The sequence below is a fragment of the Bos mutus genome, chromosome 14, assembly GCF_027580195.1.
Source record: "Bos mutus isolate GX-2022 chromosome 14, NWIPB_WYAK_1.1, whole genome shotgun sequence".
Taxonomy (NCBI): domain Eukaryota; kingdom Metazoa; phylum Chordata; class Mammalia; order Artiodactyla; family Bovidae; genus Bos; species Bos mutus.
Window position 1 is genome coordinate 66,424,333 of NC_091630.1, and position 14,377 is coordinate 66,438,709.

General features: G+C 35.6%; 1 protein-coding gene across 5 annotated transcripts in view; it reads right to left on the reverse strand.

The window, feature by feature from the left end:
- The window catches only part of TMEM65 (transmembrane protein 65), a 47,593-nt gene that overhangs the window by 14,860 nt on the left and 18,356 nt on the right, over positions 1–14,377 (reverse strand). For 3 of the 5 annotated variants that reach the window (XM_070382445.1, XM_070382446.1, XM_070382448.1), the window contains 2 exons: positions 2,229–2,324; positions 991–1,035 (listed from right to left, as the gene is read on the reverse strand). In XM_070382445.1, coding sequence (XP_070238546.1) covers positions 991–1,035; positions 2,229–2,324 — 141 coding nt within the window. The remainder of the gene's footprint in view (positions 1–990; positions 1,036–2,228; positions 2,325–14,377) is intronic. The other 2 variants (XM_070382447.1, XM_014476332.2) reach the window with 1 other exon arrangement.

Sequence of the window (14,377 nt, forward strand, 5' to 3'; positions counted from 1 at the left end):
TTGGGCACTTGAGATACAGAGATAGTTGATTCCAGCCCTCAAGAAGTCTGGGAACGATAACAGAGCCATATAGTTAACTTCAATATGAGCCCCTAAATGGTGATAGCATTATACAGTGTTATGGACTTAGAGTATATTAATCCAGCCTAGAAGTATCAGAAAAGATTACCAAGGAAAGAAAAATCTTAAAGAATTCTTAAATTGTTTTGATACATGGGAAAAGCTACTGATTTCTAAGATAAATTATATTCTACCTCTGAGAGAAAAAAAGGAACTAGCTACTAAATTTTAATCATATGTCTGCTCTCCAGTACATAATGACAGACTACCAATTTGTGATTTCTTCAGTTTCCTTTGGAAAATATTACTCTATAACTCAGCAGTTATTAGTAAACCATATCTAATATTTAGCTTTAATTTACAACCATTCAAATTCACTGCACTGTTAAATACTTCTCTTCTTCCATTGTCTTTATAATAAGACCCTAAACTGTTTTACATTACTTTGGTGTTGGCCCTTGAACAGTTATTCCAATCATAATACAGTAAAGAAAGCAGACCAGCAGCATTATAAGGTTCTTCTCTGGGGTGGCTTAAAATGAACTTTACTTTCTTCATTATTAGAAACAAGTCAGAGCATTTTCTCCACCAAAGAAAATAGTTTAGAAATTCTAGTTCTGAAATAATCCAACTTAAATCCAAACTGAAGTAAACATATCCTTTTTCCCGGGAACTAAGAAAACTTCTACTATAATTCTAACTCTAGATGGTAACAATATGTAAACACTGATAGACATGGTTAACAATCTTAGAAATTCCATAATATTATGTTTTAAACTAAGTTTACAAACCTTTTGCTTTAGCATAATAAATAGGATAATCTATTTTATCTGGAATGAATTAATTTATTAACCCTTCTGTACTATTAATGAATAACATAGTTATTTCAAGCCCAAAAGACAGATGCACAAATAATTATAGAACCATTACCATATCTCAGCTGTCCTGGGGTTGGTGGTTGAGCTTCCAACTTTTCTGAAGGGGAAAGAGAGGGTGTGGTCAAGAATTAGTTACTATAGCATGATTTCTTTTTTATTAGAATGAAGAAAACACTAGCAGAATTAAAAAATGAGAGAACATCAGAGTTTATTCATAAATTATCTTTAGGTGAATGAACCAAAGTTATCCATACAGGAAATATTTCTTGGTATAGATTAAATTACAAGGCTAGAAAAACAAATTCAGCTTTAGTTACAGGCCTACTATGACCCTATATCCCTGGGCAAATCACTTATTTTGGGGTTTTTGTAAGATAATGAGACTAATTAATATCCCTTGATAATATACTGAATATTTTGAGTTTTGAAAGCTATACTACTGGACAATAAAGAACATTTACACAACAAAATGACCCCAGAGAGTAGGGTGTGATTCACCAAATATAACATTACTTATATGTCATAATAAACACAGAAAGTTTTCTCAAGTATATATTATATCAAAGTATATTCAAGTGCCATCATTAAATCTAAAAATTAACAATTACAAAAATGCTATCTATCTCATAACAATAACCAACTCATCATTTGTATAAGAGTAAGTTACAGTAAAATGGCAGAGAATTCCACCTTCTTTATCCTCATTCAATCCAACAGAATTAACTGTTATACTATACAAAAGAACCCAAACCATAGGTTGCTCTGCAATAAAGATCTAGTATAACCAAAGTGTCCAAAGAAATACATTATAAACTGGATATATATTTTCTAAAATATTTATTTATGATCTATGACAACATAAGAACTGAAGAGTTTAGTTTTTAAAGAGTGAAAAGCCAATGAATCTCCATCAATAAGCTACATAAAAAGGAGTATGGCATATTTGTAAATGTTATTTTACTAAAAAAGCATATAGTAACATAATGACTTTATAATAAGAAATGTGCTAAAACCTAGGGTTTAGGCAATTACTGGATTATTAAGAAAGTTCTAAGAATGCAAGTTTACGTTTTGTTTTTCCTTTTCTAGGACAGTAAAGAAATAAAGATATCCTAAAACTTTGCAGTATTTTATACCTGCTTAGAATATAATCTTTAACTAGTACTATTACCTGAAAATCTACTTTGAAAGCATGCGAATAGTTTCCCAAACTTTTAACAAGGAATATAAGATACCACTGTACTCCACAGAGTTTTCTGGTGAAGTAAACATGCAAAAGTGGTTACATACCAGAACTATTTCCTAGTTGCATTACTCTCATCATCACTACAGTTCTGACACTGTGAGGAGAAGTCCTTGTCAGTTGACTGGAACATCTTGAAATACCTAAAAATTCAACAAGCAGGACCTTCCCAATGTAATGAGAATAATATAGAGTCCTTGCTTTTACTTCTTCAAATTCTCTACATACTGAGCAAAGTATTTTTTTTTATTTTATTTTTAAACTTTACAATATTGTATTAGTTTTGCCAAATATCGAAATGAATCCGCCACAGGTATACATGTGTTCCCCATCCTGAACCCTCCTCCCTCCTCCCTCCCCATACCATCCCTCTGGGTCGTCCCAGTGCACCAGCCCAAAGCATCCAGTATCGTGCATCAAACCTGGACTGGCGACACGTTTCATACATGATATTATACATGTTTCAATGCCATTTCCCCAAATCTTCCCACCCTCTCCCTCTCTCACAGAGTCCATAAGACTGTTCTATACATCAGTGTCTCTTTTGCTGTCTCGTACACAGGGTTATTGTTACCATCTTTCCAAAGTATTTTAAAATATTTTACAACTCCTAGGATGAAAGGATAAGAGCTAGGCAAATGTATAATGTGTAAAAAGTAATGAGGGGGAAAAAATCAAATAATGTAAGCAATATTACTAATCTGTCTTTCTAAGTACTTACAAGGATTAAAAAATCGAAGGTAATGAAAAATAACTCTTTTTAAAAGACAGAGAAAAAGAAAATAATACAAAGTAAAGGAGACACAGCAGGGAGGAACACCACTGGCACAGAGGTTAAAGCAAAATCAAAGCACAGAGTTTTGCCTCCTGCATTATAAAGAACCCAAGGAGTAACAAGAGGAAACAGGAAAGGAACATTTCCTAGAAAGTGGAAATTTTATTGGAAAGTATCCATCAAAAATTGTGACTCATAAACTGACACTCTATCTTCTTTACTACATTAACGGAAAGAAGACAAATATATATCAGAAGTGAAAAAACATTAGGTGTATAACACACAATAAAACTCAACCTATGAAATAAGCCCAAGATTTCAGCAGTCTGTACCAATTTTAAAATGTGAGGGGAGCTAATATAATCCCCTTGAAAATAATCATAATAAATCCCAAAGCTTTATATCCCTACATACATATCTTAACCTTAAATTTTTTCTTCTGATACATGGTAAACTACGTACATTTACATGCAAATGTACTCCAATCTAATGTTGTATTAAGTGGACTGGAGTTAGAAAAACTAGTTCTTTCTGTTTCAGTGTGCGTGTGCATTACATGCATCATAATTTCTCTCTTTTTCTAAATATTTTAAAATAAGAAGACTCTTAAGATTGTACATTGATCTAGTCACAAAGTCGTATCCAACTCTTGTGACCCCATGAACTGTAGCCTGCCAGGCTCCTCCGTCCCTGGGATTCTCCAGGCAAGAACACTGGAGTGGGTTGCCACTTCCTTCTCCAAAGATTGTACATTACCACACCATATTTTCCAACCATTTTTAGCTTAAAAAGTCCTGGTTCTACTTCCAGTATAGGCTGAATTATCTTCAATCAGACCAATCCTATACAGAACAACTACAACTATAAATAAATATTTGAGAGCCCTGGAAAATGACCAAAAAGCATGGTGATTGTGGAAAGGAATCAACAATTACAAGGAAGAATGGAACTAAGTGAGTTACCCACTTTATGAAGCTTTTGGCCTAATCCATTCTTTAAAAAAAAACAAAAAAACAAACCTGCAGTCTTTCTGGCCTAAAGAAGCATTGGGCAAGGTGCAAGGTAACCAAAGCCACTGCAAAGTGAGAGAAAAGAGCAGAGTCAGAAAGGAGGGGCCTTAAATTCTGATATACATTCAGTTCAAACATATGGCTTCTGTGTGAAACACACCTGTGCAGGGAAAACCACAAAAATCCCAGCTTAAGGTAAAATAGAAAATAAAAAGAATGAAGAGCATCAGGAATGGTAAATACTGAGTAAATATCAAAGACTTCTTTCTCCCTAGTAAATTAAATAAACCTGATTGTCCAAAAATTCCAACACTGCCATGTGGAGTTTATAATGTATGTAGATATAATACATTTGACATCAAAGCATAAAGGATGAAGGAGGTCACAAATGGACCAATTTGGAAATGTGGTTGCAATGTTTCCACAATGTATGTGATGTGGTACAAGGTTCTAAGTAGAATTAGCTCTAAGCAGTTTGTAGAGTTCAAGGATGCCTACTTGCAATTCCTAGAGAAGGCAATGGCACCCCACTCTAGTACTCTTGCCTGGAAAATCCCATGGACAGAGGAGCCTGGTGGGCTGCAGTCCATGGGGTCTCTAAGAGTCGGGCACGACTGAGCGACTTCACTTTCACTTTTCACTTTCATGCACTGGAGAAGGAAATGGTAACCCACTCCAGTGCTCTTGCCTGGAGAATCCCAGGGACAGGGAGCCTGGTGGGCTGCCGTCTATGGGGTCGCACAGAGTCAGACACGACTGAAGTGACTTAGCAGAGCAATTATACATACAGACAAAATGCATTAAGGATACAGTTAAAAAGCTAAATAAATAATTTTGTGAAGGGGATTGCAAAAAATATTAAGTCAAAAGAACACAGGAAATGAGAACAGAAGAAAAGAAGAGGCACAAGCAGAAACCAAACAGTAAAATAGTAAACCTACTTACAACTCTATCAATAACTACTTTTGATGTTAAAGGACTAAACAATCCAATTAAAAGGCTGCTGCTGCTGCTGCTGCTGCTGCTAAGTCGCTTCAGTTGTGTCTGACTCTGTGTGACCCCAGAGACGGCAGCCCACCAGGCTCCCCCATCCCTGGGATTCTCCAGGCAAGAACACTGGAGTGGGTTGCCATTGCCTTCTCCAATTAAAAGGCAGAGGTTGTTAAAACAGATAAAAAGGCAAGACCCAACTATATGATATCTGCAAGAATTACACTTTAATAGATTAAAAGTAAATAAATGGCATAAGACATATTATACAAACAATAAGCTTCTAAGACTGGAGCTGCTGCAGTGCTGTGCTTAGTCGCTCAGTCACATCTGACTCTTTGTGACCCCATGGACTGTGGCTCGCCAGGCTCCTCTGTCTATGGGATTTCCCAGGCAAGAATACTGGAGTGGTTCCCATATCCTCCTCCAGGGGATCTTCCTGACCCAGGGATCAAACGTGCATCTCTTGTGTCTCCTGCAGTAGCAGGTGGATTCTTTACCACCTGGGAAGCCCCTAAGGCTGGAGTTGTTGCTAAGTAGTGTCCAACTCTTTGCACCCCATGGACTGCAGCACACCAGGTTTCCCTGTCCTTTACTATCTCCCGGAGTTTCCTCAAACTCATGTCAATCGAGTCACTGATGCCTTCTAACCGTCTCATCCTCTGTCATCCCCTTCTCCTCCTGCCTTCTATCTTTCCCAGCATCAGGGTCTTTTCCAGTGAGTCAGCTCTTCTCATCAGGTGGCCAAAGTACTGGAACTTCAGCATCAGTCCTTCAAATGAATATTCAGGATTAATTTCCTTTAGCATTGACTGGTTTGCTCTCCTTGCAGTCCAAGGGACTCTCAAGAGTCTTCTCCAGCACCACATTTCTAAAGCATCAATTCTTTGGTGCTCAGCCTCCTTTATGGTCCAACTCTCACATCTGCACATGACTACTGGAAAAACCACAGCTTTGCCTATATGGACCTTTGTTGGCAAAAGCTGGAAAGGCGATGTTAAAAGCAGATAAAGTGGACTTAAAGACAAAGAGTATTACCAGAATCAGGGACATTTCAAAATGCTAAGAGTCAACGCATCAAAAGGCATAATAACAATTTGCTTATTCCTAGTAACAGAGCTTCAAAATGCATGATGCCCAATCTGACAGAATTAAAGGGAAAAGAAACATTTCTACAATCATACTTGAAGATACAAAAGCTTCTCTCTCAGCAACTGATAGAACACTACTGGAAATTGTCACTAAGAAACAGATTATCTGAACAACACTACCAATCATCTCCATTCAACTAATATTTAAACATCCATACTCAGCAACTACAGAATGCATATTCTTTTCAAGTGCAGATGGTACATTTATCAAAATAGACCATATGCTGATCCATGCTGATCCACAAAACGTGTTAATAAGTTAATGATTACAATTGTAAAGAATATGTTCTCTGACCAAAATACAACTCATAGTAATAAGATATCTAGGGAAGAAAGTGGAAATTAAGTAACATCTTCTAAATACATGGACCAAAGAAGAAATCAAAGAGGAAATTAGAAAATATTTTTCAAATGAATCACAATGAAAATACAGTATACTGAAATTTGTCAGGACAGCTCAATGAAACCTTAGAGGAGTTTTAAGTAATATTAAGTAGTTTTAATATTTAATATAAAGTTTTAACTAATATTAAGAAGAAAGGCCTAAAATAAATAACGTATGGTTCTATCTGAAAAAGCTACGAAAAAAAAGAGAGCAAGGTAATGAAAAATAAGTAGTAGAAAGAAGGCTATTAACAACAAAAACAGCTGAAATCAATGAAATAAAAAGCAAACAATAATGGAAATAGACAAAACCAAAAGTTGATTCTTTGAAAAGATTAACAAAATGAAAAAATCTTTAGGTACACCAACCTAGAAAGAGAACACAAATTACTAATGTCAAGAATAAAACAGGGGACATCACTACAGATCCTACAGACATTAAAATGAGAATATTACATATAACTTTATGCTAACCTAGTCAACTTAGATGAAATAAACAAACTCCTTGAAAAATACAACTTAACAAAAGATATAAGCTGAAACAAAAAATCTGAATAGCTCTATCTAGTAGCAAAATCAACTTTGTTAACAAGCACCTTTCCATAACATTCACACTAAAAAAAAAAGAAACCCTCCAGACCCAGATGGTTTCACTAATGAGTTTTATTAAATACTTAAAGAAAAGCAAATGCCAACCCTAGACAAACTTACAAGTTCCTTCAGAAAAATAAAAAATGAAGAAATAGTTCCCAACTCATTTTATAAGGTCAGAAAAGTACTAAAAATAAAATCAAACCAAAAAATTACCAAAAAAAAGAGAAAGCTACAGACCAATATCCTTCATGAACATAGACAGAAAAATTCTTAACAGAATGATAGCTTAGTGGAAAAATAACTTAACAGTATGATAACGGAATGGAAACTGCTTTTCCAAAGTGTGTTTATTTACAATACTGGCAAAAATAACTAACATCCAGATTTCCTTATTTTTTTCTTTTTCTCAGATATTTTTCATTGTTTGAAGAAGCTGTACTTAATAGGGTTTCATGTTTAGAAATATATAGCTTAGCATATTAACGCATATATATGGAATTTAGAAGGATGGTAACGATGACCCTATATGCGAGACAGCAAAAGAGACACAGATGTAAAGAACCGACTTTTGGACTCTGGGAGAAGGCAAGGGCAGGATGATTTGAGAGAACAGCATTGAAACATGTATATTCTCACATGTGAAATAGATCACCAGTCCAGGTTTGATGCACGAGACAGGGTGCTCAGGGCCAGTAAACTGGGATGACCCTCAGGGATGGGATAGGGAGGGAGGTGGGAGTGGGGTTCAGGATGGGGGACACATGCACACCCATGGCTGATTCATGTCAATGTATGGCAAAAACCACTAAAATGTTGTAAAGTAATTAGCCTCCAATTAAAATTAATTAATTTAAAAAAGAAAAAAAAAAAGTAACAAGAGGGATCCCTGTGGGGTTGTAACTCTTCTGTATGTTGACTCTGTCAATGTCAATATCTTGCATGTGACACTGTATGATAGTTTTTACAAGATGTCACCGTTAGGGAAAGTGTGTAGTCTGTATTATTTCTTGCAATTGCATGTGCATCTGCAATTATGTCAAAATAAAAAGCTTAATTAAAATTAACGAACAGGAGTAAAAGAAGTTAGGCACTTTTGAAATTTGTTCTTAAAAGTCTTATGTACACAGGCAGAAAGGCAAATAAACTTTAGCTAAAAATGACTGAATTGATCTACTAATAATGAAAATCCAAACAAGACACACACACACACAAAGAAATATATAGGTTAGGACAATTATTTGTATGTGTCTATGAGATAATATTTACACATAAATTTTTTTTCATTTTGATTTCACATTTAAATCTTTACTAGCAGGAAAGTAAATAAGACATGATAGTTCTTACAAATTGCTAATTTATACTGCACCAAACCAAATGAAAATTATTTTAAGTAGGACTTTCTCTCCTTCTAATTTATCCTTCAGAACATAAATATATTCAAGTATTTTAATGTATAAACAAATTTTTTCTTAATTAAAAGCTCCCTAGATATTAACTATAAATCCTGAAAACTATAACACTTTGCATGTTTAAATATAAAAAATTTCAACACTTTCAACATTTTGTTTTGCTTTAGTAACCCAGGAAGAATAGAGAAAACAATTTAAAACATGCAATTTCACTTTTACGAAATGAAATTTTGATATTTTAGAATGTACAAAAAATGAGCAATTCCAGTTAGTCTTCTAATTAAAAAAAGTAAGCAAAGACCTGTTGTAGCTTACAAAATACTGTTACTACCTAAGTAATACTCAATTTTTTAAAGAAATATTTCCTTGATGAATTGGAATATTATAGTATATCAGAATCATTTAATGGTCAACTATTATCTATTTAGGAAATATAAAACTGAGGGTCACTGCCATTTAAAAGTCAAAAGAGAGTCAGAAGGAAACATAAATTAAGGGTTTTTTCTCCTATCTCAAGATTAAAAATGTATTTAATCCAGCAGCTTTTTATATTTTACTATATAAGTATAAATAATTACTTCATACTATATTCACTTAAAAGGAAGTGGGGTGGGAATCAGATTAGAAAGAGAAAGACAAAGGAAGAAATGAGAACAGAGCAAGGTAACAAAAACAGATGAGGAACAATTGTAGAGATTTTTTTAAAAAGAGAGAAAATTTTTGAAAGGACCCTCACTGAAGGCCACACAAGAAGGAAACTCTAGATCTGGGCGAATGGAGTTGCTGGCACATGGTTTTCTTCAGTCTCTCCACTGTATTTCTTCATTAAGTAGCCATTCTTTATTCATAATTGTATGTGTGTTAGTCACTCAGTCATGTTCGACTCTTTGTGACCCTATGAACTGTAGCCCACCAGGCTCCTCTGTACACAGAATTCTCCAGGCAAGAATACTGGAATGGGTTGCCATTTCCTCCACCTGAGGATCTTCCCAATCAGGTATCAAACCCATGGTCTCTTACATCTCCTGCATTGGCAGGCATGTTCTTTACCAGTAGTGCCACATGGGAAGCCCTTTTTCTATACAGAAGTGCACATAAAATTGTATTCTGTCATTTTCACAAAGCATTATAAGGTGAACACTTCCCCTTTTAACTCCTTAAGGCAATAATTGCATTGATAGTATTTTATTTCATTATATGATACACAATAGTTTAATCCCCTTAACTAGATATTTATTCTTCCTTATTTTTTGCTTTAAAAATAACACTTACATAAACCTGTACCTAAATCTTCTTATGTTTCCTTGAAAGTTCTTTAATGTAGATTATTCTTAAGTGGCATTACTGAGTCCAAAAAAGGCATAAATTTAGGGATTTTTAAAATTTTACAAAATTTCTCTCAGAAAAAGTAGGCCAAATTACTCCCATCTTGCTACATTTTAATTTTTTTAATGTTACACTTTTACTAAAAATATTCTTATGCTCTCAGAACGTAGGTAAAATGTCATTAAAACAAAATCCTTGAAAGAAATTTTCAAGCCCCAGTCAATTGCCAAGTTACTTTAACCGACAAAAGATTCCAATACAACGAATAAATAGGACAGGTTCAAGGAGTTTATTATGAAATTTAATTAACCTGCATATCCCTCCTTGATTATGTTGTTGTTGATCAGTCACTAAGTCATGCTGTGTCCAGGTCTTCCTTAATTATATTTTCCCATAAAAATAAGTTTTAAAAAGCTTCAGTCCAATATCAACAAACGATTCTATAATATCTTTTAGGATTGTAAGTCATTCTAGTAAGAAATATATATTAAACTGAAAATCAAAATACTTTGGTAGAAGAAAGTAAGTGGAACACTTATAGTTTCTTTAGTCTCCACTATAAAACAATGTGTTTACAAAGTGGTGGGCTTCCCTGGTGGCTCAGATGGGAAAGAATCTGTCTGCAATGCAGGAGACCTGGGTTTGATCCCTGGGTTGGGAAGATCCCGTGGAGAAGGGAAAGGCTACCCACTGCAGTATTATGGTTTGGAGAATTCCATGGACAGAGGACCCGGCAGGCTACAGTCCATGGGGTAACAAAGAATCAGACATGACCGAGCAACTTTCACTTTCACTAGAAAACAAAACTACACCCCTTGACTACAGTGTGACATATTATTTAATTAAAACTCAATTATTTTGTAATAATCTAGGAGAGAAAAGAACAGATGTACATACAAACATAAACTGCTTAGACTTTTAACAGAACCAAAAGTTCCAACAGGTAAGGTTAAATTTACAATAAATATATAATGCATTAAAGAAGACAAACTTAAAATGCAAATCATGCTGTTCAAAATAATTTAAGCAAAGCAAATCATACCAGGTGCCAAAAAATCAAACATGCACCAAAAGGGTTTATAAAGCTACAACACAGTATTTTTTAAAATAAATAAATTAATATGGTTGAGCAATATACTTACAAAACCTGACATTCTGAACTGAACATTGAAATACTTTAGAAACTAAAAAAAACTTAACTTTTTAATTTTGTAAATTTCAATTAACAGGTCTTGTCTTTTAAAATAATGGCTATTAATTACAAAGCGATGTTGAGTTTTTTAAACACATTCCTTAGCTGAGACCAAAAAAAGTATTTCAGTGTGATTTTGTTATTTAGCATTTAAAAGTTTACTGCAACATGCAAAGAAATGTTTACTTAGATCATGTAATACTGTCACTCACTAAACTTCAGGGGAACACAGCATGCAACCTGGGGCTTCAGTGCAGTTTACTCAAGGGAGACTAACAAATTCCTGGTCTGAGGCAGTCCAGTGGTACAACAGATGACAGGAGTTGGCCAGTACTAATGACGAGGAAGGTGATATGCGCATGCTTATTCAGTCCTGTCTGACTCTTTTCGATCCCATGGACTGTAGCCCACCAGGCTCCTCTGTCCATGGGGATTCTCCAAGCAAGAATACTGGAGTGGGGGCACCATGCCCTTCTCCAGGGAGGGGATCTTCCCAATCCAGGGATCGAACCCAGTTCTCCCACATTGCAGGCAAATTCTTTACCCTCTAAGCCACCAGGGGAAGCCCCGGGAAGATGATGGTGCCTAATTGATCATCACCTTTGTTAACTTCATTAATGTTGGCTTCAGTTCAGTTCAGTTCAGTCGCTCAGTCGTGTCCAACTCTTTGTGACCCCATGAATCGCAGCATGTCAGAAATAGTAAATACTGGGACTTCTCTGGTGGTCCAATGGCTAAGACTTCTTGCTCCCAATGCAGGGGACCAGGGTTCACTCCCTGTAGGGAACTAGATCCCACCCACTGCAACTAAGACCTGGCACAGCCAAATAAATAAAAACAAATCTAAAAAATAGTCAATACTAGATGTACAGTAATTTATTTCTCTTGTATCTGTCATTTCATGAGGTGTTTTTTTTTTAGAATAATCAAACATACTATTGCTCTGTGGTTGCTTTTTCATGTCTAAGTTGTGTATTTAGAACAATTATATACACTGCTTAACTCAGACACTGTATTCCTTTCCTTCTTTCATGCCAAAAGAAAACAGACAAAGAAAACAATTACTATATATAATGATTTTCCTTTTTAAAAAAGGCTAAGATAGTAAACTAACAGTACAAGTTTTTTAAAAAAGCAGATCTTACTTTTATGTTTTAGGTATAGAGACAGCACTACACAACTCTAAATTGTAAAATTACATAACTAAGTATATATAACATGGGTACAATATATTATAGATGGAAAGCTTAAAGTGAAGTAAAAAAATCATCCTGGAACATCATAAGTGGTTGACATGTGTGTGGGTATGATGACATAAATTACTAGAAAACATTCCTTTAAAAAATAAAACTGCTTAATATTAGGAGGGAGAAGAGTTTTTCAGTCAGTGTATTACGTTTTTCTCCTTTTAATCATTCCCGAAATAAGAACTGTTTCGCAGAATGTTAGAGCTGAAAGGATCCTTAGAAACAGTCTGCCAGTGGTTCTCAATATGGTGCCTCACTTAGAAGATGCTGGGAAATGTGGGGTTGCTTTTGGATATGATAATGACTGAGAGGATGGGTCAGATGGTAAAGAATCTGCCTGCAATGCAGGAGACACAGGTTTGATCCCTGGGTTGGGAAGATCTCCTAGAGAGGAAAAGGCAGCCCACTTCAGTAATCTTGCTTGGGAACTCCAATGGACAGAGTAGCTTGGCGAGTTAACGTCCATGGGGTCACAAAGAATTGGACATAACTTAGCGACTAAACCACCACCAATGACTGAGAAATGCTACTGGTATTAGGGATTCTACACACCCTACATGCAAGAAAGACTCATTCCTAATGAAGAATTATCCAGCCCGTATGCGTACTATGCCCACATAGTAGTGTACTGACTTATTTCTCCATTTTGAAGATTTAGCCACTTAGGTCCAGAGACATTATTAATAAGTGCTTACTTAAGGACACACAACTGTGTCTAGAACCCAGATTCTCTTCCTCTTTTCTTCTCTTCAGTGAGTAAATTCTTAATAGGAAAACACAGCATTTTTTTTATATATATATATATATATATATTCATTGTACAATGAATATATAAAACTGTCAAAACATTGGTCAAGCATTAATATTCAAAACTGAAGTAAAACCACAATTATCTAAAATACTAATACCTTTTCCAATTGCTTTTTTTCTCTTCTAAGAAATCATTCTTTTTCATATAAATCATTAAAAAAATCCATCAAAGTTGAAAGAGAGGGGAAGAAATCAACTCATCTATTATAGTTACCAAATAAAACATTTTCTGAGTGGGAAAATTACATGGTTTCTGCTGGTTTCAGAACTGGATACTCTTTGTTGTTGCTGTTGTTCAGTTAGTTGTGTCTGACTCTTTGTGACCCCATGGTCTGCAGCATGCCAGGCTTCCCTGTCATTCACTATCTCCTGGAGTTTGCTCATACGCATGTCCATTGAGTTGGTGATGCCATTCAAACATCTCATTCTGTGGCCCCCTTCTGTTCCTGCCTCAATCTTTCCCAGCATCAGGGTCTTTTCCAATGAGTTGGCTCTTTGCAACAGGTGTCCAAAGTACTGGAGTTTCAGCATCAGTTTTGCCAATGCATATTCAGGGTTGATCTCCTTTAGGATTGACTGGTTTGATGTCCTTGCTGTCCAAGGGACTCTCAAGAGTCTTTTCTAGGACCACAGTTCAAAAGCATCAATTCTTCAGCACTCAGCCCCGTTTATGGTCCAACTCTCACATCCGTACATGACTACTGGAAAAATCACAGCTTTGGCTATATGGACCTTTTGTTGGCAAAGTGATGTCTGCTTTTTAAAACAGTCTAGGTTTGTCATAGCCTTTCTTCCAAGGAGCAAGCGTCATTTAACTTTGTGGCTGCAGTCACAGTCCGCAGTGATTTTGGAACCCAAGAAAATAAAATCTGCCACTGTGCTCATTTTTTTCCCTTCTACTTGCCATGATGTGATGTGACTAGATGCCATGCCATGGCACAGAAGTCAAGATGGTGGAGTAGAAGGATGTGCATGCATCTTCTCTTGCAAGAACATCAAAATCGGATACCCTCTAATCTAGCACTAATCTCCCCTGCTAACCCTAAAGTAATTTATTACCATGAAAAGAGCACTGAACTAAAAATCCAAAGGCTGGGACATCCCTGGGGGTTCAGTGGTTGGAACTCCATGCTCCCAATTTGGGGACCCAGGTTCAATCCCTGATCGGGTAGCTAAGATCCCACAAACTACAACTAAGAGCCTGCACAAAGCAAGTAAGTCCCAGTGCAGCCAAATAAATCAATAATAATAATAATAATAATAATAATAAACTCAAAGGCCTTGACACTAATCCCTGCTCTGATATAC